The sequence below is a fragment of the Xenopus laevis genome, chromosome 5L (genome assembly GCF_017654675.1).
Source record: "Xenopus laevis strain J_2021 chromosome 5L, Xenopus_laevis_v10.1, whole genome shotgun sequence".
Lineage (NCBI taxonomy): Eukaryota > Metazoa > Chordata > Amphibia > Anura > Pipidae > Xenopus > Xenopus laevis.
The window spans coordinates 59,625,891-59,652,350 of NC_054379.1; the positions used below are offsets into that span (position 1 = coordinate 59,625,891).

At 38.0% G+C, this 26,460-nt stretch overlaps 2 protein-coding genes across 6 annotated transcripts in view; one reads left to right on the forward strand and one right to left on the reverse strand.

The window, feature by feature from the left end:
- Positions 1 to 19,497, forward strand: part of fmn2.L (formin 2 L homeolog) — a 98,762-nt gene extending 79,265 nt beyond the window's left edge. Inside the window, exons 16-19 of the mRNA XM_018263128.2 lie at positions 2,417 to 2,468; positions 10,719 to 10,868; positions 17,366 to 17,447; positions 18,973 to 19,497. Of these exons, the coding sequence (XP_018118617.1) occupies positions 2,417 to 2,468; positions 10,719 to 10,868; positions 17,366 to 17,447; positions 18,973 to 18,999 (311 nt within the window). The 3' untranslated portion in view covers positions 19,000 to 19,497. The remainder of the gene's footprint in view (positions 1 to 2,416; positions 2,469 to 10,718; positions 10,869 to 17,365; positions 17,448 to 18,972) is intronic.
- Positions 19,495 to 26,460, reverse strand: part of kmo.L (kynurenine 3-monooxygenase (kynurenine 3-hydroxylase) L homeolog) — a 70,705-nt gene continuing 63,739 nt past the window's right edge. For all 5 annotated transcript variants that reach the window (XM_041562796.1, XM_041562795.1, XM_041562794.1 and 2 more), the window contains 5 exons: positions 25,416 to 25,473; positions 25,248 to 25,330; positions 24,155 to 24,256; positions 22,434 to 22,493; positions 19,495 to 19,902 (listed from right to left, as the gene is read on the reverse strand). In XM_041562796.1, the coding sequence (XP_041418730.1) occupies positions 19,741 to 19,902; positions 22,434 to 22,493; positions 24,155 to 24,256; positions 25,248 to 25,330; positions 25,416 to 25,473 (465 nt within the window). In that variant the 3' untranslated portion in view covers positions 19,495 to 19,740. The remainder of the gene's footprint in view (positions 19,903 to 22,433; positions 22,494 to 24,154; positions 24,257 to 25,247; positions 25,331 to 25,415; positions 25,474 to 26,460) is intronic.

The window sequence follows — 26,460 nt, forward strand, 5'->3', positions numbered from 1 at the left end:
TGGGCTTCGCCTTTGCTGAAATGCACTCTTCATTTCCTATCTTTGCCTTCCTGATTGCTTTTTACAACGTTTATTATAGCTTTGATATTCATTAAATACAGCTTCCATCCCCAGAGACTTGTAGTTTTTAAATGTCTTTCTCTTCATTCCTATTAACATCTTTATGTATACAGTATGTTAAACATAGGGTGATTCTTGCTGCTTCTACTTTACATTCTTAAGGGAATAAGTTGAGAACATTAATGATTTCATATCACCATAAATGACAATTATTGCTTGTTAGATCTGCTCTATTTTGGGGTGCTAGGCTAATGACTTGAGACAGACTGATCTTTAAATAAGTGGTATTTATTTACAAAGGAACTAAAAGGTATAACATAAAAAGGATCTAACTAACATGGAGGGAGGTAGAAAGGGATATGGAAAGATGCAATGGAGGGAGTGGAAAGCGACCTAACTAACAAGGTATTTACAATGCTCTTTATATACACATAAGGAAGACCATTCAAACAAGCATACTATACTTTTCCCAGGATAGCCACACCCAAAAGACAGTCCCAGCCAATCAAGTCGATGTCATATGATGAGCCATGGAAACCTCCAAGTTAGTAGTGTCCTGTAGATGGCAGTGTAGATCAACTAATGATGTTTAAGATGTCCTGTGGGTGGCAGTGTTGCACAGACATTGACTTCCATATCTGACATTTGTTCCCAAAGTCTGAAACCTGTTTACACCCGGAGAGTGTAAATAACATATACTTTCATCCTTTGTTGTTGGGATCCTCCCATGCCATTCATTGCCTTTGTTGTTTCCTCACCTGAGGCCGGGTCTATGGACTCCTCTCTTTGTCCGTGATAGCTGTTCCTCATTTACACAGTTTTAGGAGATAGATATGAAGGCAATCACCTTTTACGACAGGATAGCCATTGTTTTGCCATCTGTGTTTATAGAGTACACTGCCCAGAGTCACTGTTAATTCTTTAACTCCCTCAGATATGGGATATGAGATACTACATTGCTGTTTTGTGTTTTAGCAGAATTCATGTTTTTTGTTGCCCAAGTGTATATATGTTTTTTGCACCAGACCTGAAATTATGGTCACTATTTTTTATATTTTTTAAATTTGCTGGACTCTTTACAATCAGTGAAGAGCTCCACCCATAAGGCTTCAGCTCCCTCATTTATCTAACATTACCTCCTCCTTTATATAAGCTTTTAAATCCTGCTTAACAAACAGACATAGCCCTTCTCCTTTTCTATTGCCTCTGACCCTTTGAAACAAAGTATAGTCACTGATATTACCTGATCATTCAGCAATGTTTTGGCAACACCAATCACATCATATTTTCCCTCCAGTGCCAGCACCTCCAGCTTTCCCATTTTACCAGTCAGACTCCTTGTATTTGAAAACATACATTTAATACTGGAACCAACATGCGAATTTTGTAAATACAACATGTGATCCTCCCTGTCCTTAACAGTACCCCCAACCAAATCTCCTCCCCCATTTTCCCAACCTATGAATACCTCATTCATCCTACCTTTCACAAAATCCTTTACTGCGCCTAGTTCCTCCAAGCCTCTAGTCATCTTCTCCCCCAAAGTAACTGCACCATCATCATTGAGGTGCAGCCTATCTCTGGCAAAGAGCATGTGGCTGATTGAGAAATCAGCCCAGTTCTCCAAAAACCAAAAGCCATCCTCCCTACACCAAGCTCTCAGCCATGCATTAATCTCCTTAAAGGACAAGGAAAGTCTAAAATAGAATAAGGCTAGAAATGCTGTATTTTGTATACTAAACTAAACTTACTGCACCACAAAGCCTAATCAAACAAATGATTTATGCTTTCAAAGTTGGCCACAGGGGGCTGTCATCTTGTAACTTTGTTAAACATCTTTGCCTGACCCTGCACATGCTCAGTGTGGTCTGGGCTGCTTAGGGATCGTCATAAACAAAGCTGCTTGAATTCTGCATGGCTGGTAAGTAAGGCGGGGGCTCCCCCTGCTGTTAATAAGTATGATTGTTTCCCTGCTCAGCAGTTAGGGATCATCTGACAATTCCTATCCACAGCAGTAAATGAAGGGAGAATTTCACTTCATACAGTCAGGTTTCTTATAAAAACGGTACACATTTTTTAATTAAAGTATATTGGAGATAGGTTTCTTTTTCATTAAAGAAATTAAAAATGGGATTTTATTTGTTTGCCTTTCCTTGTCCTTTAAGCTCCTGCTGTCTTCTTAACATTGCTTGTGGCACAGGTAATATCTGAGAAATTTACCTTGGAAGTCCTCACCCTCAACTTTTCACCTAGTTCTATTTCTCTGCTTTTTTTCTCTAGCTTTTACATTATTTCTCTGAAGTTTAGGGAAATGATTTCTTCTGTCCAATTCTAATGTCTTTGTTGTACATTTCAGCCAAAATTGAACTGGAGGACACTGAAAAAATCCTGACAGAAGTTCATTCAAGGTGAGTGAAATTAGCAAATATGCTAAATATCTTTGTAAAGACCACTTAAAAATGGATTCAAGTAGAAAATTTAGTTTGAGGATTTGTTTAAATTCCTTTGTTTTGGTTTATGATGAACCATGTTATTTAACCCTTTAAGTGCCACAGATCGTAGAATCTATGTTCTGTGGATCAAAGGACCAAAGTGCCACAGATCGTAGATTCTACGTTCTGCAGCACTTCCGGGTTTGAGAGCGGAGGAGCGGCTGTTAGAGCCGCTCGCTCCGTTCCTACACGATCCCCTGCACCTAGGCAACGAGCAGAGCAAGGGATTGAGTGGCCCCTGGGGCGCGCCCAGGGGCCCCAAAGCAGTAGCAGGCACGCGTTACTTACGTGTCCTGCTGCTGCAGCCTGCACTGCGCCGTCAAGCTCCGCCCCCACAGCACAGGAACAGGGAGATCCTCGCAGAGCTCTTCCTGGGGCCCCTCCACATCGTGTGCAACACTCTTCAGGTTAGTGCAGCAATTACAAACACACCAACACACACTTATTACAGTAATACACACTTAGATTCACACTTACACATACATTTTTGGGGATCAGGTGGGGTCACTCACACTCACTGCACTCACACACATGTGCACACACTTGCACATAACATGTGATTTACCAATTGTGCACACGCACATACATGGCTTTGTGCCTTTTTTTTTTTCTTATCGCATCGTCTTTTTTGTCTGAAAAAAATGTTTTATTACCATTACGAATAGCGTATTCGCTAACCGCACTGTGCAATACCTTTTGTATGTTATTTTGGTGATTATACTGCAATTTTGGGAATTTTGGTACATTTTTAGCCATTTTATTGAATTTTTAGCAATTTTATTGCATTTTCAGCTCTGCATATGTTGTGTTCACTTGTTTCTGTCCGTATAACCTATTTGGCCCAGCTAAAATATTCAAACTGTGCTTCTGACAGCCGATTACACTAGTCTGGAAAAAAAACGTTGATTTTTGTGGTTTTATTGAATTTATTTGCGTTTCACTCTTTTCTGTCTTATTTTGTTTTGCCTTGTAAATTTTATCTACTATATATCCATTTGAGCGTCTCCGTGTGCCACATAGTTTGGTATATCCATGCATATTGGGCATCAAAGTGTTGAGTAGACCCCTGGCGTTCATATTTAGGATGTTTTATGCTGATATGTTACGAAATGTGGGGCATATAATTGGGTAAAATTCAAGCTTTGTGACGATTTTCAGAAATTTGATAAAAACCATTACGTTCAGCATTGCTTTACAGTTTGGCAATTTGCAGTAGAAACACATATTTACCCATATTGGATTTGTCAGAATGTGTACTTTCTGAAAATATATGGTTTTCTAGGGTCTCTGTACTGTTAGGGGGTCTTATGTCACATAATACACATACCAGGTGCTTAAATTGAGGTAGCCAGAGTGACATACATGAAAATTCATATGCACTATTTGTACTTGGGGGTCTCTGTATGCCACCTAGTTTGGTAAATCTATGCATTTTGCACATCAAATTGTTTAGTAGACCCCCATGCTCCTATTTAGGATGCTTTATGCTGGTAATGATACATGGACATTACGATGCTGGAAAGTTGAAGCTTTGAGACAATTTTCAGATGTTTCACCAAAACCGCCAATTTTGAGAAAGCCTTGCGACTCAGTAGTTTGGAGCAGAAAGGCATGGGTACCCATTTTAGATTCGGTAGAATGTGTACTTTCCAAAAATATATGGTTTTGGGGGATAAACATAAATTTCTGTGTTTTTTTTTTTCAAATTTCTTTTTTTATTGCTTTTCAAACAAACATACATCCACATCACAAGTGCATCAGATTTTACAACGTCCATTCGTTATCTAGTATGCAAATATGACAAAGAATAGCTAGTTCAACGCATATGTCAGAAATATACCATGGACACAAATTGAATCATAAGCCTTTGCATAGAATGGAAAACGTCAGAATACCTGGATGTCAACTATCCTACAAACAAATAAAAGAACGTAATACCCATCAGCATTGTTGAAGATATTATTCCACCATTACTTCCCTGGCTAACTTGGGGGGGGGGGGGGTAAATCAAGGGGAAAGGGGGTTGTGGGTTCCCTGGGGATTAGTTAAATGACAGTCTAGAGCAGGCAGGTGCTCAGAGATCCAGGGTGACCAGATTTTCTTAAATTTGTTTGGGCAACCTCTCTGCAAATATAATAGTTGGTACGGAGGGACAGCATCATTGACCATCTGTATCCAATGGAGTTTTTGAGGGGGGAGAGCCGATTTCCACCTCATAGCAATGAGTCGTTTTGCCTGTATAAACAGGAAATTAAGGAGAGTCTGCTCTGCAGTGGCAGGGGTAGTGTCCTCAACTTGGTTTAACAGAACCGTTTCAGGGTTGAAAGGGACAATAAGCGCTAGGACAAGACCTATTTCCTCTATCACTTTTCCCCAAAATCTCCTTATTTTTGGGCAAAGCCACACCATATGTATGAAATTCGCTGGGGAGTGAGAGCATTTAGGACAAACGTCTGGTACATTAGGGTGTATGACATGGAGCCTATGGGGCGTCAAATAGGACCTATGAAGGAACCGAAACTGAATCATTTTATCTTTAGAGCTAACAAGTTTTGAACTATGCGATTCCAGAATAGTTTTCCACATATCAGTGGTGAGCTGCGGAACATCCTGTAGCCATTTGTGGTATAAGTTACTTAGTATAGGGTCCTTAGGGGTATTCAAAAGAGCATAAAATTGGGAGACTGGCTTGGCAAGATCTGGAGTAAATGCCAGGACCTCCAGTTTTTGGGGTGAAGTGTCTGGGCGGACTGGTCCGAACTGTGTAGTAATGGCCTGGCGCAGTTGCAAAAAACGGAAAAACATCTTATTAGGCATACTGAAAGTAAGTTTCAACTCGTCAAAAGTAAGCAATTCGCCCTGTGCCATGACTTGCCCTAGGTATTTTATGTTATACCGGGCCCAGATTGTAGGGTCCGGTATAGTCCGTAATTGTGGGAGTTGGGGGTTAAACCAAAGAGGCTGGTTAGGTGAGAATTGATTTTCATGCTTCGGACAAAGTTGTAAGGCAATTTTCCAAGTTCTGACCGTGGCTGTCATTAGTGGAGTGGGAGACTCGTAGTCTTTGGTGCCCCGGTACAACATATTTTTAAGAGCTTCATAAGAGCCAGCTATTTGGGCTTCTAGATTAGTAGTGGCGTTTTGAGTGGAGGGGACTATCCACCACCAGGCAGTAACCAGTTTGGTGGCAAGGTAGTAGAAATATAGGTTGGGTGCTGCCAGTCCTCCCGAGGCCACTGGGAGTTGCAAAGAGTGCATTGCGATTCTAGGAGTCGCTGCTGCCCAGTACAAGGAAGTAGTTAAGGAGGTCAATTTGCGAAAGAAGCTCTTAGGAATTACTACAGGGGCCTGCCGAAAAAGGTATGTGAACTTTGGGAGCATGACCATTTTAAATAGATTCACCCTACCTAATAGAGTTAAGGGGAGAGCGTTCCAAACTTTGGATTTGTTTTCCAGTGTTAGCAGTAGGGGGGTTAAGTTCAACTCAATAAATTTATCCAATTGGCGATGTATGTGCACCCCCAAATATTTAAATGTATCAACCCATTGTAGTCTCACTTGCACTCTCTGGTGATCAACTCGGAAGGAGTCTATGGGAAAGATAACTGATTTTGCCCAGTTTATTTTCAATCCGGAGTATGCGGTATGCCGGTCTATCACCGTTAGGGCAGACGTAAGGGCTTCATAAGGGTTCTCTAGAAATAGGATGGTGTCATCCGCATACATCGCCACTGTTTCAGTGATAGGGCCCAGTCTCAGCCCCTTGACACCCACCGTAGTTTTTAGTAACCAAGCCAAGGGCTCCATTGCCAGTGCAAAGAGTAGTGGGGAGAGGGGGCAACCCTGCCTTGTACCACTACCGAGCGAAACCGATGCAGATACGTTGTGATTGGTTTTTATACGGGCTTTAGGAGCATGATATAAGGCATCAACCCACTTTCTGAAATTGGGTCCTATACCCATTTTTGCCATGGTGACCCTGAGAAAGCTCCACTCAATAGAGTCGAAAGCCTTCTCGTTGTCAAGAGCGGCTAACACTCTATGCCCCGAGTTGTCATGTTGGACTGCTATATTTGTGAAAACACGCCTGACATTAATGTCTGTGGTGCGGCCCGGTACAAAACCCGTTTGATCAGGGGATATCAATTTTGTAATATATTGGTTGAGCCTACGGGCCATTATTTTTGCTAAAATCTTGGCGTCAACGTTAATTAGCGATATCGGCCTGTAAGAGGCGCAATTCAGTGGGTCCTTGTCAGGTTTTAGAATTAAAGTTATCAATGTTTCGCTCATGGACTCAGGCAGGCCCGCCCCCTCTAGTACATTGTTAAACAAAGAGGTTAACAGTGGAGATAAATGTTTAGCATGCTTGGTATAAAAGTCAGTCGGGAGACCATCTAAACCAGGCGTTTTCCCAGGGGCAAGCGAAGAAAGAGCTTCCACTAATTCCGATTCTGTAATGAGGGCGTCCAGAGAGTCCCTGTCAGTACGATCCAAGCGGGGGAGTGGGATTTCTTCCAAGTAGTCCTCTAGTTGTTCTAGCGTAAGGGCCATCCTGGAAGTGTATAAGGAGGAATAGTACTGCGTCAACACCTGGTTAATTCCCAAGGGGTCAGTTATTATAACATCCAAAGTGTCACGAATCGCAGGTATAGAAGTTTGAGGAGATAAGTCCCGGGAGAGCAATGCCAGGAGTTTACCATTTTTATCTCCTGTAGCCAGGATAGTGGCAAATTTCTGTGTTTTTACCCCACAAAAAATGCAGTCAATGTGTTGATTTTTCATTAGCTGGTTACCCACAGGACTATTTGTATGCGCTAACTTCATTTTGGGGTCTCTAAATGCCAGATACTTATGTAAACCTATGCACAATGGGCACCGAACTGTTTGGAGGACCCCTGGCAGCCATATTTAGGGTGCTTTTTCTTGGTATGTAGTGATACACATGCGATATAATGCTGGAAATTTGAAGCTTTGAGGCAATTTTCAGATATTTCACCAAAACTGCCAATTTTGAGAAAGCCTTGCGACTCAGTAGTTTGGAGCAGAAAGGCATGGGTACCCATTTTAGATTTGGTAGAATGTGTACTTTCTAAAAATATATGGTTTTGGGGGGTAAACCTACATTTCTGTGTTTTTACCCCACAAAAAATGCAGTCAATGTGTTGATTTTTCATTAGCTGAAGTTACCCACAGGACTATTTGTATGCACTAACTTCATTTTGGAGCCTCTAAATGCCAGATATTTTGGTAAACCCATGCACAATGGGCATCAAACTGTTCAGTGGACTCCTGGCAATCATATTCAGGGTGCTTTTTCTTGGTACCTCATACAGTGTGGAATATGCAGAGCAGCAAAATAAATCCTTTGAAGTGATTTTTCAAAATTTTTATAAAAACCGATACATTCAGACAAGCTTTGCTGTTTGGTAGTTAGGAGTAGAGAGACATATTTACCATATGTACTTTTCAAAAATATATGGTTTACTGGGGTAAACCTAATGTTTCAGGATTTTTTGGTCTTGGAATCTAAAGTATGCCGTTTTCTGCCTTGTTGCTTTCAAGATTTGGTAATATACTGCCGGGAGTTTTTGCTGTACAGAAGTTATAAATCTCCCTAAAACTATACATATCTGGTATTGGCATGTTCGAGAGACATGAGGCTTTACAAATCAGTTGGATTTTCATGTGTAAAATTAAACATTTTTCTGGTATAAATACATATATTGTGAAAAATAGAAATTTTTCATTTATTTTTGTATTTAGAGCTATAAATCTTTTTGCAGAGGTGGAAATACATGAAAACTCAGGCAGATTTAGAAAGCTCAGTTTCTCCCAAAAAAAAAAATGTATAGTTTTCCTTGGTAAACTATAGGTTTCCCCTCAGAAAATGCCCCTAAAGTGAGAGAGCACAAATGTTTCAAAAATGGCTGGCATTTCGCGTAACCAAAATGTGAAATTCTGCTGGCACTTAAAGGGTTAAGAGACTTTATTGCAGCAGAACATAAGTTCAGCACATCATGGGGCTGATTTAGAACACAGACCATACCATGCAGTTGTCAACCAATCAATGCAGTTTGAACCATCTGCTGCATAATAGAAAATAAAAGCAAAGACCTGTTTGCAAGTCAGCAACTATGGTCGGTGCCAGATTTCTAGAATATGCGCCCCAAGGCCAGCTGCCTCCTGTGCCCCCCTTCCCCCGTTGTGCGCTTCTTACCGATCCTCTGCTCCCCATATCCTGTGAGTAGCAAAGATGCGGCTGACCTAGGCCCTGTATATGTGGCTTTACCACAAATCCGGGCCTGTCTATGGTACAAAAATCAGCCAACCTTTACCTGTTGTTCATTTTTGAATGATCTTACAAGTGTATAATGTTATAGTCTTTATATATAAACTGAATTGCAGCACTTCACATGCTTTACACATTTAAAAATTTCTGTAGCGTTGCTATCATCACATTGCTGTTCTAAAATTATTATGATTGCTTCAAACAGTCCCTAATTAATATTTTCCTTTGCAGTTCTCTAATCCCAGTGCCATGCATGTTCTCATCCCATTCAAGGAATTGTTCAGTGTAAAAATAATAACTGGCTAAATAGATAGGCTGTGCAAAATAAAAAATGTTTCTAATATAGTTAGTTAGCCAAAAATGTAATGTATAAAGGCTGGAGTGATTTGATGTCGAAAATATCAGTCAGAACACTACTTCCTGCTTTTCAGCTCTCTTGGTTTACACTGACTGGTTAAAGTGGTTACCAGGCAGTAACCAATCAGAGACTTGAGGGGGGCCATATGGGTCATATCTGTTGCTTTTGAATCTGAGCTGAATGCTGAGAATCAATTGCAAACTCACTGAACAGAAATGTACCATGTGGCCCCCCCTTCAAGTCGCTGACTAGCTCAGAGTTATAGAGTTGAAAAGCAGGAAGTTGGCTGTTTTATTAGACATCTGTTCACTCCAGCCTTTATAGTTTACATTTATGGCTAACTAACTATATTAGAAACATTTTTTATTTTGCACAGCCTGTCTATTTACATAGTTTTTATTTTCACACTGAACTGTTCCTTTAACAGAATATGGTCCATAAAGCTAAACTAGCCTGCTATATGGGTTCTGTACATGCTTTCAAGAAACAAAGGTTGTGTGAGATGTTGGAAAAATAACAGGGTGCAGGTCCACAAATGTTTTCAAGGGAAATTGGTGATACCATATTTGTTAATCTAAAACATTGTATTATCTTATTAAATCAATCCTTACCCTTTTTCTTAAAATACTTGTTCATATTAGTACCTGGGCTCCCAAAGCTTGAGTACTGTTTAAATCCAAAATGAAATGCATTATAAATATAAATATTCTTTATCATTCTTATTCATTCAGTGGAAATCATGGTTATTGCCCATTACACTGAAAGAAGCTGCAAAAAGCATAGACCAAAACATGTTTTCCTTAATATTTGTATGTCTCTGATGTGAGATTTCCAACTGGCAGATTTAAGATAGCAATTTGGGACCTTTACAATGCTTAAACAGGTATGGGACCTGTTATCCAGAATGCCTAGAACCTGGTGTTTTCCAGATAATGGATATTTTTGTAATTTGGATCTTCATACCTTGTCTACTAGAAATCCATGTAAACATTAAATACACTCAATAGGCTTATTTTGCTTCCAATAAGGATTAATTATATCTTAGTTTGGATCATGTGCAAGGTACTGTTTTATTACTACAGAGAAAAAGGAAATCCTTTTTAAAAATTTGGATTAATGTATTATAATGGATTCTATGGGAGACAGCCTTTCCTTAATTCGGAACTTTCTAGATAGAGTTTCTGCATAACGGATTCCATACCTGTAGTTCAGTGCACTGATAGTTATGATTGGGTTTTTTTTTTCTTTTTTAAATCACTTGTGTGCAGTTAATCAGCTTAATTCTCTTTATCTTTTGGTTTTATTGTGTTGCATTTCTAATACTGGGGGTGGGGGTTATTTATCAAAGGTTGAATTTTAGAGCTTTGTGAGCTTTTTCTAGACCTCAAATGAACTCAGAGCTTGAATGGTTTCTAATTAAGAGAAAACTTGAATGTAAACGACTTGAATTAGTGTAGTCGGGTGGAAAAAAAAATTAAGTAAATTAAGTAAAGTACTAAGAAATTTGTTTCTACAGGTTTCTAGAAACAACATCCTATTTTTGCGTAAAGCCAAAAATTGGCGAGAAAGAGGTCTCTCCAAATTCTTTCTTCAGCATCTGGCACGAATTTACTACTGACTTTAAAGACTTTTGGAAGAAAGAAAATAAACTTATTCTACAAGAGAGGTAAGGCTTTTATCAACTCTTTCTGCTGAAACTAATATTCCTTGTGTAAGTCAGAACACATGAAATAGTAAAATAAAAAAGTAAGAATCTATCTGGAACAGTAAAAAATAAATATACCCCTTGCCTAATTGATGCAGATCAAATAGGCTTCGTTTATGGCAGGCAAGCAGGTGACAACACACGCAGAACAATAAATGTAATTAACATAATTCAAACACAAAGCATCCCCTCTGCAATCCTAGGACTAGATGCTAAGACTTTAACAGGTTAGATTGGGGGTACATGTTTCGACTTCAACAATTTGGCTTTAAAGGACCTTTCCTACAAGCTATACGCCTGCTCTACTCAAACCCAACAACCCACCTGAAAATGAATAGGAACACCGGGAACCCAATAGATATTAAAAATGGTACAGGGATGCCCTTTGTCCCCGCTATTATATGCATTGAGCATTGAACCTTTAGCAGCCAAATTCCTGACATAACGGATATCCCAGTTGGCAAAGAGGACTATAAGATCTCCCTCTATGCAGATGATGTTATGATGACTGTAAGAAACCCACATCTATCATTGCCCAACCTACACAGTGTTCTACAGAACTGTGGTCACATATCCGGTTACAAAATAAACTGGTCAAAATCAGTGGAAGAATGCTCCAAGGCGGCGCTATGGTCCACATTTAAGTATAAATGGCAATCGACACAAATTAGATACTTGGGTATAAATCTGACATCTACCTACAAAAAACTGTACAAGGCAAACTATATCCCGCTGATGAAACAACTTGAAACAGATATGAAAGAATGGTAAAAACATAATATCTCCTGGCTAGGAAGAATAGCAGCGGTAAAAATGAATATATTACCTAAATTGTTATATCTCTTCGAAACACTGCCCATACAGGTACAGGTCACTATCTTACTATTTATCCAAAAGCAGATAATTTGCTTCATATGGAGCACCAACAAAAGCAGTATCCCAAGGTCAGTTATGATGGCCAACAGGAATCAGGGAGGCTTGGCAGTCCCGGACATTGGCAAATACTATGAGGCAACTTACCTAAGACAAACCTTAGTATGGTTTCAACCCGATGCACCCTCAAAATGGTCCTTACTTCAAGCACAATGGACTCAAACTTATCACCTCTAACTGATAAGTCTAAGGTCCAACTGTCGAATTTAACTCCCAAACCTATACGCTTTACAATGACTATTTGGGCTCAATGTGTTAAAAAAATATAAGATCTGTGCCCATCCCTCACCATTGACATTACTCATAGCCAATCCTGTCTTCACTCCTGGGCAACAAAAATCTTTCTCCACAAACTGGGCTAACCACAACCTGGTTAGAATCATAGATTTCTTAGACCACCGAAACCATAAACCGTATCCCTATGAAAAACTATTGGACAAATGCAAGTGGGGAACAAATAAAATAATGGACTATAACCAATTCAAACACTTCATAGAGGTCGCAATGTGCAAACGAACCAACAGGGCTCTCACTCCCTTTGAAAAAATTCTAAGCAGCCCATATCCCTATAAGGGTCTGATCTCCCATTTATACATATTGATGAACACCTTGTCGGAAGAACCATTTCAGAAATATTGGGAAACTATCTTGGGACAGGAATGGTCCATGCAACAATGGAATATTGCATGTAAAAATGCACGCAAAATGGTGACGTGCATCCAGCTAAAGGAAAATATTTCCAAAGTCATGATGAAATGGTACCTAACCCCAGAAAGACTAGCCAAAATATTCCCACAGGCGAATCCTAATTGCTGGAGGGGATGCACTATGACAGGTACACTAAGCCACATATTATGGACTTGTCCCAAAATAGCAAGCTTCTGGAGGGAGATTTCTAATCGAATATGTAAAGTTATGAACACCACATTAGAGATTGGAATGCCTCACCTGTTACACAGCATTTGTCCATTAAGAACATGTATGCTGAAAATCTGACTGAACCGTTATAACTATATGATTTTCTTTGTTTATTTTTTTTATTGATTCCTTACCTTTCCTTACCTTTCTGTATATTCATGACAAAAACTAATAAAAATATAAGTTACAAAAAAAAAAAATATATATATATATATATATATATATATATATATATATCTATCTATCTATATATATATATATATATATATATATATATATATATCTATATATATATATATCTATATATATATATATATATATATATATATATATATATATATATATATATCTTTTTTTAAATAAAATAATTGGGGAATGTCTGCTAAATGGGACTGTAACTCGTCATACCAAAATGTCTTTGTATTCTCTATCATACTATAGTAGCAGAAGATGAATTCTTTAGCAGTGCTTTAAAGGAACAGTTCAGTGGAAAAACAAAAACTGGGAAAATAGGTTGTGCAAAATAAAAAATGTTTAAAATTTAATGTATAAAGGCTGGAGTGACTGAATATTTAACAGAACAGAATACAACTTCCTGCTTTTCAGTTAGTCAGTGACTTGAAGGGGGACCACATGGGACATAACTGTGGGATGTGGGATTAGTAATGGGTAATGGGGGAGGAGGGAGGGGTGCATACAGTTTAAGTCCCTCTGTTACAAGGAAAACAGAATAATGCTAACTTAACATATAATTCTCCAATAAGTAATGCAAATTTCAGAAGTATATGTAGTTACCTCTGCTGTATGCTGGCAAATGCACAGAGTTTGTCAGGTAAAATGGGAGACCTAGAATTAATTGCATGCTCTAAAAACTATGATATAATTGGTATAACTGAGATCTGGTGGGATGAAACATGTGACTGGACTGTGAATTTAAATGGTTACACCCTTTTTAGGAGGGACAGAGGGACTAAAAAGGGTGTATGTAAAGCCTGAATTAACACCATGCACTAAAGAAATAACCGTAGCTGGCACTATGGGTAGAGATTTTGACTGGGCAAAAGATTACAAAGAGAATTATCATTGATGTATGTTATAAACCACCTTGTATAAGTGTCGAGTATGAAGCCCAGCTACTCAGATACAAGCGGCTTCACAGCTGGATCAAGTTGTTGCTATGGGGGGCTTCAATTATCCAGGCATTGACTGGGGTAATTGGGTTGCCAAGCTAGTAGGTTTGTAAATATGCTGAATGACAACTTTTTATTCCAGCTCGTTCAAGAACCTACTAGGAATAACTCACTTTTGGACCTTGTAATAACTAATAATGCTGAATTTATCTCTAGCAATTGTGTGGGTGATCATTTAGGGAATAGTGATCATGATTTGTCTAAGTTGGGAAACTGGGCAGCAAACTGGAAAATGAGGTTCAATGTTGATAAATGCAAGGTTTAGCAAAAATAATATAAATGCAAGTTATACACTAAATGGCAGTGTGTTGGGAGTTTCCTTAAATAAGAAGGATCTATGGGTTTTTGTAGATAACAAGTTGTCTAATTCTGGGCAGTGTCATTCTGTGGTTACTAAAGCAAATAAAGTTTTGTCTTGCATGAAAAAGGGCATTAACTCAAGGGATGAAAACATAATTATGCCTCTTTATAGGTCCCTGGTGAGGCCTCATCTGGAGTATGCAGTGCAGTTTTGGACTCCAGTCCTTAAAGGGGAAGGAAACCTCGTCGGCGCTAACCCCCCTACCCCCCTCCCGTGTATTGCCCCCCCTCCCCCCTGGCCTACCCCTCCCGCTGGGCAAATGCCCCTAACTTGTTACTTACCCTTCTGCGCAGGTCCAGTCCAGGGAGTTCACAGACGACATCTTCTTCCACGCGATCTTCTTCCTGCTTTGACCGGCGCATGCGCAGTAGGATCGTTTCGCCGGTACGATCTACTGCGCATGCGCAGTAGATCCGTACCGGCGAAATGCTCCTACTGCGCATGCGCCAAAACGCCGGTCAAAGGAGGAAGAAGATCGCGTGGAAGAAGATGTCGCCTGTGAACTCCCTGGACTGGACCTGCGCAGAAGGGTAAGTAACAAGTTAGGGGCATTTGCCCAGCGGGAGGGGTAGGCCAGGGGGGAGGAGGGAGGGGGGGCAATACACGGGAGGGGGGGTGGGGGGTTAGTGCCGAGGAGGTTTCCTTCCCCTTTAAGAGGGATACTGGAGAGAGTGCAGAGATATGCAACTAAATTGGTTAGAGGGATGGAAGACTTAAATTATGAGGTTGGGGTTGTTTTTTCTGGAAAAAAGGCACTTGTGAGGGGACATGATTACACTTTACAAGTACATTAGAGACATTACAGACAAATAGCAGGGGACCTTTTTACCCATAAAGTGGATCGCCGTACCAGAGGCCACCCCTTTAGACTAGAAGTAAAGAAATTTAATTTGAAGCAACATAGGTGGTTCTAAACAGAACTTTAGCCTGACATTTTGATAATTTATGATGATTCTACATTCATCAACCTAACAGATCCATCCTATATGGATGACCAGCAAATGGGACATTCAACACCAGGATATTTTTGTGACTAAAATTGTTTTTTGGTGGTTGCTCAGATCAGGGGTGATGGGTGTCTATACACTTATTATACATTTTCATCACTGACTTGAGGTCCATACGTGTTCAGTATAAATTTGGTCATGTTTCTTATATAATAAAATAAATGAATATCCAAATGAAAAATACAAAAAAAAAGGTTGGGTGCATATACAAATTGAGAGGTGTGCACTAGCTAGGGAATGTTTTTTCACATTGATTTGGACGTTTCGTTTTTCACTTTTGGGTATGACTCGTGCTATGAGATAGTGTGTACATATAATATACAATTTAAGGGTTTATTTTTTATTTCACTGATAATTGTATTTATTAGTTAGATATGTGAAGATGGGGATATTTGACTATTCAGTATTATACCAGTACGGGGTTGAGAATTTATGAAAGTAGGTGTTAAGACTTCTTGTCCCACTAAGAGTTAACACGGATGAGTAGTTTTTTGGTATAACATAAAGAGGGTAGTTATGATAGTACCATAAAACAACATCTTGGGCCCCTAAAAAATATATATAGTATGAGAGTTGCAGCACAGAGAATAGGGTTATTAGCACTAAATTAAATATAAAAGTATTGGAATAAATAATATGGAGAGGTATATTGAACAATAAATTTAAGAACCACAAGGGGTTAAACTGTTGGATTTGCATCAGTTGATAATGCTTAGTAGCCATTTTACGACTGGTAACTATATAGTTAACATCCGCTCAGAGATTGACACCTTAGCAACTACTTGTATTTATTCAGCAGCTATAAGCTGTGTATTTGTTACAATTATGATTGCTATTTGGTTCCTTGTTTTTAAATTATTTTGATGAATTGTTAATGAATGTTGTTTTTATTGTGTTTGCATTATATTGGACTATCTACCATAATATGTAATAAGGTGGTTGATAAATTATGACAATGTTAACACGTCACTAATTGCTGCTGTTTTCCTGCCAAAATGTAGATTTAAAGCATGATCTCTGTTATTTTAGTACTTTGAGAAAGGCCATGGGCTGGTCCGAAACGTAAGGCTAAAGTTCTACTAATAAAAATCACTTTTTATCTATAAATACTGTGAGTGCGGATCCTTTCTGATGGATTGAATATTTTTTGAATTTTCTGCACCCAAGCACATTTTAAAGACTTTATCAAGAGTGCCGGTAGCCGGGGGGAATATATATATACTGTTTATATATTGAAAAATACCAGTTTTCTCAATGACAGCTGGCAGGGGGAGATTATGGATGATTTGGCTCACTAACCAAAACACTAATGCCTAAATGCTTTAGACTCTCTGATCACAAAAGCAAAACCCATTTAGTTTTAGTAAGGATTTCACATTACGGTAAAATATTATTGGCCATTAATGTCTGAAAATAGAGGCTGCAGTCCTTTAAGAGATAAAAAAGATAGTTAAATTACAGTATATAGCTTTAGCCCTTTAAACTATAATGTAAGAACACAGTCGCCTGATCATAAAATCAAAATTTAATTTTTGTAATTTGCCAAGTTAACTACTTATTGCAGGAACCACTGCTTGCTTACCTTTAGAGAGTAAGGCAGGCATGATCTAATTCCACCTTGTTACATTGTAGTAGAAGGGAAATTTATAGCTGAAGTATGACCTCAACTTCCGTTTTGTGCTATTTTCTAGGTACCCAAACTACAAAAAGATATGAAATAAAAGTCAAATTCAGACCTACTAAAATGGTTTATTGCATAAAAATATATATCTGTAATATACTTACGAAGTCCCCTGCATCTGATGAGATGTGCACTTGCTAACTATGAATTTCTAATAAAACAAAGTGCCAGGGAATGTGCGCTGCTCACAGATTTTTTCAGCTGTTTAGAATTTTTTCAGCTATTTAGAATTTCCCTTACAGTGTACGTATTTATACTTTATTTGCCTTGGAGTGCTCCCACTAACGTATTTAGTTCTACTTTACTGTCTGCATTGTTCTATATCTTTAATTTATATGAACATATAGACATTTATTGACTTTTCTCAGGTTGAAAGAGGCTGAAGAAGTATATAAACAAAAAAAGGAAAAAACATCAATAATTGTGAAACCAAAACATGAATCTGGAATAGTAAGTACATTTTCTTATTCAAGGAATAGAGCAAGATTTGACCTTGCTTATAATGAAACCTGCTTTAAAGGAAAACTATACCCCCAAAATGAATACTTAAGCAACAGATAGTTTATATCAAATTGAATGACATATTAAAGAATCTTACCAAACTGGAATATATATTTACATAAATATTGCCCTTTTACATCTCTTGCCTTGAACCACCATTTCGTGACTGTATCTGTGCTGCCTCAGAGATCACCTGACCAGAAATACTACAACACTAACTGTAACAGGGAGAAGTGAGGAAGCAAAAGGCAGAACTCTGTCTGTTAATTGGCTCATGTGACCTTACATGTGGTTTGTATGTGTACACAGTGAATCTTACGATCTCAGGGGGCGGCCCTTATTTTTTAAAATGGCAATTTTCTATTTATGATTACCCAATGGCACATACTACTAAAAAAGTATATTATTATGATAATGGTTCATTTACATGAAGCAGGGTTTTACACATGAGCTGTTTTACTCAGTATCTTTTAATAGAGACCTACATTGTTTGGGGGTATAGTTTTCCTTTAAGTCTTCAGGGAATTAAACTGCTGTATCAAATCATGAGTTACAAAATTGAATAGTTATTTGCAAATATTTTATACAGTAAAATGAATGAAATATGAGATTAATGAATTAAAGAATGGTGCTTAATACAGGCTTTCACAATGCAGATACTGTTGAGGCTCTCAAGCTCCATATCAAGATTCAGGTGGCATACACATAACTTGTATATAAGGACTTTTACTGAATCAGTGTGTGGCAGTATTATACCTAATGGAATGCAGTGAGAATAGGCTGTTTAGTGAAAGGCTGTTTAAGTAATTCAAGAGATCTCAAACGTAGGCGGCAAGTAAAGATTTTATACTAGCAATAAAGATTTCTGGCGTATTATAGTTTTGTTAACTTGGGAAAATAGCATATTTTCTTTTTGGGGGAAATAGCATAATATTTAGATACGCTTTATGGGATAGCTATTGCACATCTAATTGAACATAACAGATACAAAGTCACCCACCTGTGTTTGCAACAAGATTGGCTGGGAGTGAGATATTAGCGCAAAGTGGCATTTGCAGGCATTGTGAGTTAATTAGGTGGTCACATTTAAACATAATTTATTAGGGGTTTTTATGTACCCAAACAAAAGAACTGGGTGGGGGGGGGTGAAAAGATACTTTATAGTGCAGTACACTGAAAACACAAGTTTGAAAAATTTGGGATGATACCAAGTGAGAGGGCTGTCACACAGAATCAATGAAAATGTTAATTTCGAGGTAGAGATGCAGTGCCCAAATCTACAAACTGATTCAAAAATCAGTGGAATTTGAGTTTCACACTGATAACTCTGGTTTGTATAAATCAGAGAACGAAGGGGTTTTCCTAGATTTTTGGGCCATATTTTGAATAATCAACAACAGCATGTGCGCACTGTTATTCTTGCTAGAGCAGCCTAGTATACTATCAATTTTTGTCATGTATTTCCTTTTTTCAGAAAGCAAAACTAAGCTTAAGAAGCTGAAGAGGATTTAAGACAACCATTTACGTAAAAGAATACAGAAGAAAAACTATTACTAATTTCTGGAAGTCACCTAAGCATAAAAATGTCTATGTACAGAACAGAAATCTTGTTTTTTATTTGTAAATAGGTAAATTATAAAGCTACATAAGCAATTACAGTTTCACACATTATGGGGTATTTGCTCATCAGTTCTAAACTTATGAATGTACAGAGTATCATTTTAGCAGAAATAATTCATAGAAGCCTTTGTAATTTAATGTAACATGAGTTTCAAATGTAATACTTTTATTTTTCTTTGTAAGTGTAATATTCTATGTTCATATGAAATGTTTACCATTCCCTTCATATGTTCCTTTGCTTTTTACCATACTCCTCGCCTAAACTCTGTATGTTGAAATGAGTAATCATAATATTAAAACTAATGTGCAATACTTAAGTTTTTCTACTTCAGGTTTTTCTAGATTGTTAATGTATATAATAAAATTACTAATAAACTGATCTTTGTGCATTTATTTTGAGAACCATTTAAGCAGACATTACAATCGCCATATTTAAGGTGTGAATATCACCATATTTAATGGTGTGGGTTTTTTTTTCTTCAGCCAGTCAGAACAGAGGAAAATGAAACAAAACTGTAACCTTAAAAGTTAACTATTTAAATGAAATATAATTTAGATTTTTTTTTTTACAAAAAAATACGGCCACAGTTGGTACCAGTTTACATTCCTCTGCAGTTTTTATTCATCTTGTCCACAGTCTTGATGAGTATCCATTCCCTTTCAGATGTGTGAAAAACTGCCCTACATTTTCAATGCATTTATTAAAAGGCAAGTATTTTACAACCAAATAACCAGCACCAATAGATCCAGTTGCAGCAATAATGAATAGTCCCAAATTTATGATCTGGAAGAAAAGAAAGTTATATGACAACAGAAATCAGAAAATATATCAGTTAGAAAATGGTTATAAATATAAATACACACAGTGAAAAAGACAAATAATGTAGTGTTTCTTTTATAGTAGATATCTTTTCACTAATTACACCTACAGTAACTGATAGTTCGGTATCTCTTATTTGGAAACCCAGGATACAGAAAGCTCCAAATTACAGGAAGGCCATCCACTCCCCATAGCAAATAAGTAGCTGGTCTGTCTTACGAGACCCACTTTTTAAAATGCAAACATGAAGCTGGAGGAGAGGAGAATGCTGTACAGTATCTGGACTTGCAACTGCTGGTATGGAAACCGTTAATTAATATGGTTATATATATTAAGTTTCAAGCTTAAAGGAGAACTAAACCCCCAAACTAATGAAAACCTCTACCCTCCATAGTCCCCCCTTCCTGTTCCCCCCATGCACAGGTGTTAATACCTGTAAATGCCCCTAAGTCTTTAATTACCCCTCGATGCAGAGTAAGTGCAGCGGAGCTCACGGGTGCCATCTTCACCGCTTCGGGAGTCTTCAGTAAGTAATTGGCGTAGTTGAATCAATTTTCCGGTCCCGAACAACTGCACATGCGCCAACAGCCACAGAAATTGCCAATTGGACCCAAAGATTCCCAAAGCGGTGAAGATGGGGCCTGTGAGCTCCACTGCACTGACTGTACATCAAGGAGTAATTAAAGACTATGGGGCCTTTACAGGTATTAACACCTGTGCGGGGGGGGGGGGAATATGGAGGATAGGGGGTTTTCATTAATTTTGCGGTTTAGTTCTACTTTAAAGTAAATGCTGATCCTCTGTTTAGCACTACAAAAATATGTACATGGGATCTATAGTGAAAATTAAAAACTTATATAGGCTTCATCTTACTGAAATAAGACAATCAATTAAAAATGTTGTACTGTTTAAAAAATAATCAAGGATGTCTTCGGTATCTCACTCTCCACAACTTGTCACTCTCCATTTGGTCTTCATCTTGAGGTCTGGATCAGATAGGTAGGTCTAAAACGTCTTTTAGGGGGGCTCCCTATCTTAGCAGAAAACTCAAATAACCAACTCCAGCACAAACAAAAGGTAAACAAAATAACAAGCTCTGCAGAGAAACAGGATTTCAATCAGTTATTTTCAGAGTAAGCACCTATGTTAATGGTGCAACCCCCCATAGGAAATACAGTTAGGTCCATAAATCTTTGGACAGAGACAACTTTTTAAATTTTGGTTCTGTACATTACCACAATGAATTATAAATAAAATAACTCAGATGCAGTTGAACTGCAGACTTTCAGCTTTAATTCAGTGGGTTGAACAAAAAGATTGCATAAAAATATGAGCAACTAAAGCCTTTTTTTAACACAATCACTTCACTTCATTTCAGGAGCTCAAAAGCATTTGGACAATTGACTCAAAGACTATTTCATGGGCAGGTGTGGGCAATTCCTTTATGTCATTATCAATGAAGCAGGTAAAAGCCCTGGAGTTGATTTGAGGGAGGGTGCTTGCATGTGGAAGATTTTGCTGTCAACAGACAACATGCGGTCAAAGGAGCTCTCCATGCACTTGAAACAAGCCATCCTTAAGCTGCAAAAACAGAAAAAAAACCATCCAAGAAACTGCTACAATATTAGGAGTGGCAAAATCGACAGTTTGGTACAAAGAAAGCACTGATGAACTCAGCAACGCAAAAATACCTGGATGCCTATGGAAGACAACAGTGGTGGATGATCGCAGAATCATTTCAATGGTGAAGAGAAACCCCTTCACAACAGCCAAACAAGTGAACAACACTCTCCAGGAGGAAGGCATATCTATATCCAAGTCTACCATAAAGAGAAGACTGCATGAAAGTAAATACAGAGGGTGTATTGCAAGGTGCAAGACACTTATAAGCATCCAGAATAGAAAGGCTAGATTGGACTTTGCTAAAAAAAAAATATCTAAAAAAGCCAGCACGGTTCTGGAAAAACATTCTTTGGACAGATGAAACCAAGATCAACCTCTACCAGAATGATGGCAAGAAAAGTATGGAGAAGGCGTGGAACAGCTCATTATCCAAAGCATACCACACATTTTTATGCAATCCTTTTGTTCAACCCACTGAATTAAAGCTGAAAGTCTGCAGTTCAACTGCATCTGAGTTGTTTAAAATTCATTGTGGTAATGTACACAACCAAAATTAGAAAAAAGATGTCTCTGTACAAATATTTATGGACCTAACTGTATTAAACCTAATTGTCAATCAACAACTGACTCCACCTACTGCATGAAGACAGAATGAAAAAAGACAGCCTGCTCAGTGAGAGAGAGTGATGACTAACTTTATTATTTCATAAATGGTACCGTATTTTTAATTGATTATATTTAGAAAGTTTCTTTCAGCAATATGAAACTTATTACATTTTCATTTTCACAATAGATCCCATTTAAATACAAACCCAACTTTTTAAAATAAATATATTTTATCTACTCAGGTGTAATTGAAGCTCCTTTCTCACCTTATTTTGCCACTTCCAGCGCAGTATAACTTCATGGTATCTTATTCTGCTGAATGTTACCTAAAGAATACATTTCATTCCTTTTTTATTTGTATCAAGTAAGGTTGCTGCATTTTACTGTATTTTCTAAAAGCACCCCCTGGTTTTTTAAATGATCTTGAATTTTCTGTAGGTAAAATATACTTGTTACCTGCCTGAATGCATAATGCAAACTATAAAGTTTGGGGAAGACGTAATATTGTCTAGGGCCCCTGATTCCAGCAATAGCAAACAATGACATTCTGATTCTGAAAACAACCCCCAGAACAACATACCCAGTGGTGGAACTACCGGGGGAGCAGGGGGTTCGATTGGGCCAGGGCCCACACCCTGTCACGGCCCCGCACGTATGGAGGTGGGTGGGGAGACCTGGCTGCATGTCCCGCACCAGGGCCCACCCCCTCTAGTTACGTTACTGAATATACCTCCCTATTGCATTGAGTGTGACTTCCTCTCTGGCCTGTCAGAAATGTCTGGCATGGGCAGCATTATTTTTTTCATTTGGTGACCACAAACTGTCCGTTGTTCATATTGGAAAGCATGCCTGATGATGTCACAGACAGGGAGGACATTACAGCTAGCAAAGAGAAAGGAGGACTTGCCATGGTTGCCCTTTTAGAGAAACAGTGCTACGACAAATAGGGTTGATTCAGCACCCAGTGCTGCCCTAAGGCAGCTTAGTTGATGCAGCATAGTGCTCTGTGCTTAAATCCGATTTAAAATCAGAATTTCAGCTTTTTGTGGTCCCTGGTAACTTGGTAAGCGCTACAGCTTCTATTCAGGCCCTCTCCTATTCATATTCCAGTCTCTTATTAAAATGAATGCATGATTAATTGGATCCTAGCAACCAGTTAACTCAAAGGTGAACAACACCTTTAAAACTAGAGTATGTATAATTGAGGTTTCACTGCATTGTAACTGCAATGGGTTTTAGGTATAAGGCAATAAGAAAGTTTATATCTCCTTTAAAGACAATTATGCCCCCATGAACAAAGCAACTCCCATACAGCACCTATAGAGAGGCTGCATCTTCCTTTATGGTCACAGTGAAATATCTCTTTGTTTTGAAGTTAAATGCACAGTTCAACAATGGAATATAGTGTGAATTTCTTTCGCCAAAGCAAGTGAAGCTGCACTAGGGAAGGTCCTGGATCAGGTGTACTAGTAGATGTACACAATGATTGCCAGACACATTTTTTTAAAGTTATATTAGGTTCAGTCACGTTCCTGATAGATAAGAAGAGCATGGGAAGTAGGCAGGAGGCTGGAGTGGCCTTAGAAAAGTGTGGTAAGGCGTTAATTCGTGTTACAGTGTGGCAACCGTTCCCAAGGAAGGGACCATGGTGTGTTTTATTCTAAGAGCATGAAACACTACATCACAATATCAGCACAACCTGTTTACTGTTTAGGACCCAGGAGCAAACTGGCTAATAAACTGGGTGCTGAATCAACCATATTTGTCTTAGCACTGTTTCTCTAAAAGGGCAACCATGCCAAGTCCTCCTTTCTCTTTGCTAGCTGTAATGTCCTCCCTGTCTGTGACATCATCAGGCATGCTTTCCAATATGAAAACAGTTCTTTGCTTGTAATTCATTTGCAGATGGTTACTAGCATTTGATTCTAAACTATTAGAAATAATAAAGCTAAAAATTTAATGAATACCATTTATTATTAAGTCTTACCATTGTATATAGCGGAATAAATGTTGTAGGCATGATGGCATTTAGAATGTTGTCAATCCGTTTGCGAAAAATGAACCACGTAGAATTGACATGAGCACGCATCTGTTTGGAAAACGAAAAGATATTGTTAGATGAACATGTATATAGCATTTAAATACAAAGGCATCTGTCATATTTTCATAGTTTTCAGCTCAAATAATAAATATTTAATAAATGTAGGGTCTATTTGAACAACAAACTTATTTTCTAAAAACATATTGAATTTTTGCCTTCAGTCCAACTTGTACTTTTTAATGTGGTTAACTGTGGCCACAAAATAACACACAATTAAAGATGTATGAATTACATTCCTGTGGTTCTACCATGGACACGCTTTCTTACATTGTCACTTTTTCAGGGGGCAGGCAGCATAATCCCGTTGCCCCATAATGGTCAAAACCCTTGTAATTACATCCTTTCTTTTACCTTCAGGTTTTTTAAAATCTTTATAGAAACTGTTAAAAAGGGGGACCATGGGATACCCACCCCACCTGCATGTGAAAAATATGTGAATTGATTCGGACTTGAGTTTCATTATCTTCTAATATAAATAAAAAATGAATCTATTTTTGAATCTCGTTGCCACATGAAAATCAGATGGTGAAATTGAGTCAGAAAATCGTTCCCTACTACACAAATTACTCTTTGAAGTCAAATGGCCAGGGTTTCACAGCTACAACAGAATGTGCCATCATTAACAAATATAGACTTATGTGCCCAGTGAGCCTTTTAATTTTGCATTTGTGGTAAGAAAGCTTTTGAAGGGGGTAATAAGGAATAAGATATTTGAATATGTTTATTATGTATTAATAATACACAAGTAAGTAATACCTATACACCATGAATCATGCTGTGACCCTTGATCTAAATAGCAACCCATTTTGTCTTCCAATAGAAATGTTTTAAATTGTATACTGTATATCAGAAAGAGAAAAGAATACTGAAAATTAGAAATATTACCAAAAATACTGAAGAATAAAAAAGCATTTATTATGTAATATGCACACAAATATTGCCACTAGATTTGATCTATAAGGTAAGACAGAAACCTTACTTCTTTGTAGTTATACATAGCCAAGTCTGATATTGCGTGGGCATCTGGAACTCGAAGCCTGGAGAACTCATGCAGACAGATTCCTAAAGTCAGCAGTGAAAAAACAATTAAAGTAAAGTTTGCATTCCAGTAAGGAATAAAACTTCAATTTACACAACATATACTTACTTAAATTGTTTTGGTATTGATCTAGTATTTCAGAAAAAACAAGGCAATCTTCAAAGCCCTGTAAAAACATAAAATTTATATTTTATGTACAAGAACACAGCCGATTTGGAAAGGTCTATGTCTCCTGAACGCAGCAATAACAAATATATATAGTTGTAAGCAGATTTCTCACTTGTGTAGATCAAAATCTACAAGCAGTACACTACCAAATTTCCAAAGCACCACTCCACAAAACGGCATACTACTCATTTCAAAGCCAAACATTCCACTAACAGTAGGTTTACCCTAGAAAACTACCCATTTTTAGAAAAGATTCTAGAGAATCATAAATGGGTAAATATATCTATGTACTCCAAACTACCAAAGTTGCAATTGTTTCTTATAACAATCGTTTTATAGAAATTGGTGATTTTTTTAAAAAACTACCTCAAAGTTTTTAATCTACAGCATCATATCTCCCACACATCATTAGGTACCAATGTGGCATATACGAGCCCCAAAATGAAGACACCTAATTTGTGCTATCAATTCTGTTATTCCTGATTTCAAACCTGCAGCATCATATTTCCCACATATTTTTAGGTATCAAGAAAAATCTCACCAATTATGAAAGCCTGGGGTCCTCTGAACAGTTATATGTCTGATATGTATAGGTTTACCTAAGCAGGTAGCATATAGGGGCCCCAAAATGAAGACCCCCCCATATGGTCTGTCATTTCAGGTACTGCAAAATCAATACATTTACATAGTTTTAAGGGGGCAAAAGTAGAAAAAGTATGTTTACCCCAGAAAGCAGTGGAGTAAAATAGTGAACAAAGGAAGCCTTCCAGGTAGCTCTATCTACCAGGCAGATAACAAACCAGCCACACCCTCCTCCTAGGCTAAACACACCTCCCCCAGCTCATTGGTTAGTACACTCCAGCATTGCTTTCAATGAAGCTGCCAGATATGGAGTGTGTGATGTCATCTGCTCCTCCTGTATCATGGCTGCTGAAGACTGAAGGGAAAGTGATTTGAAAAGAGAGAGGATTCCCTCACAGAAACA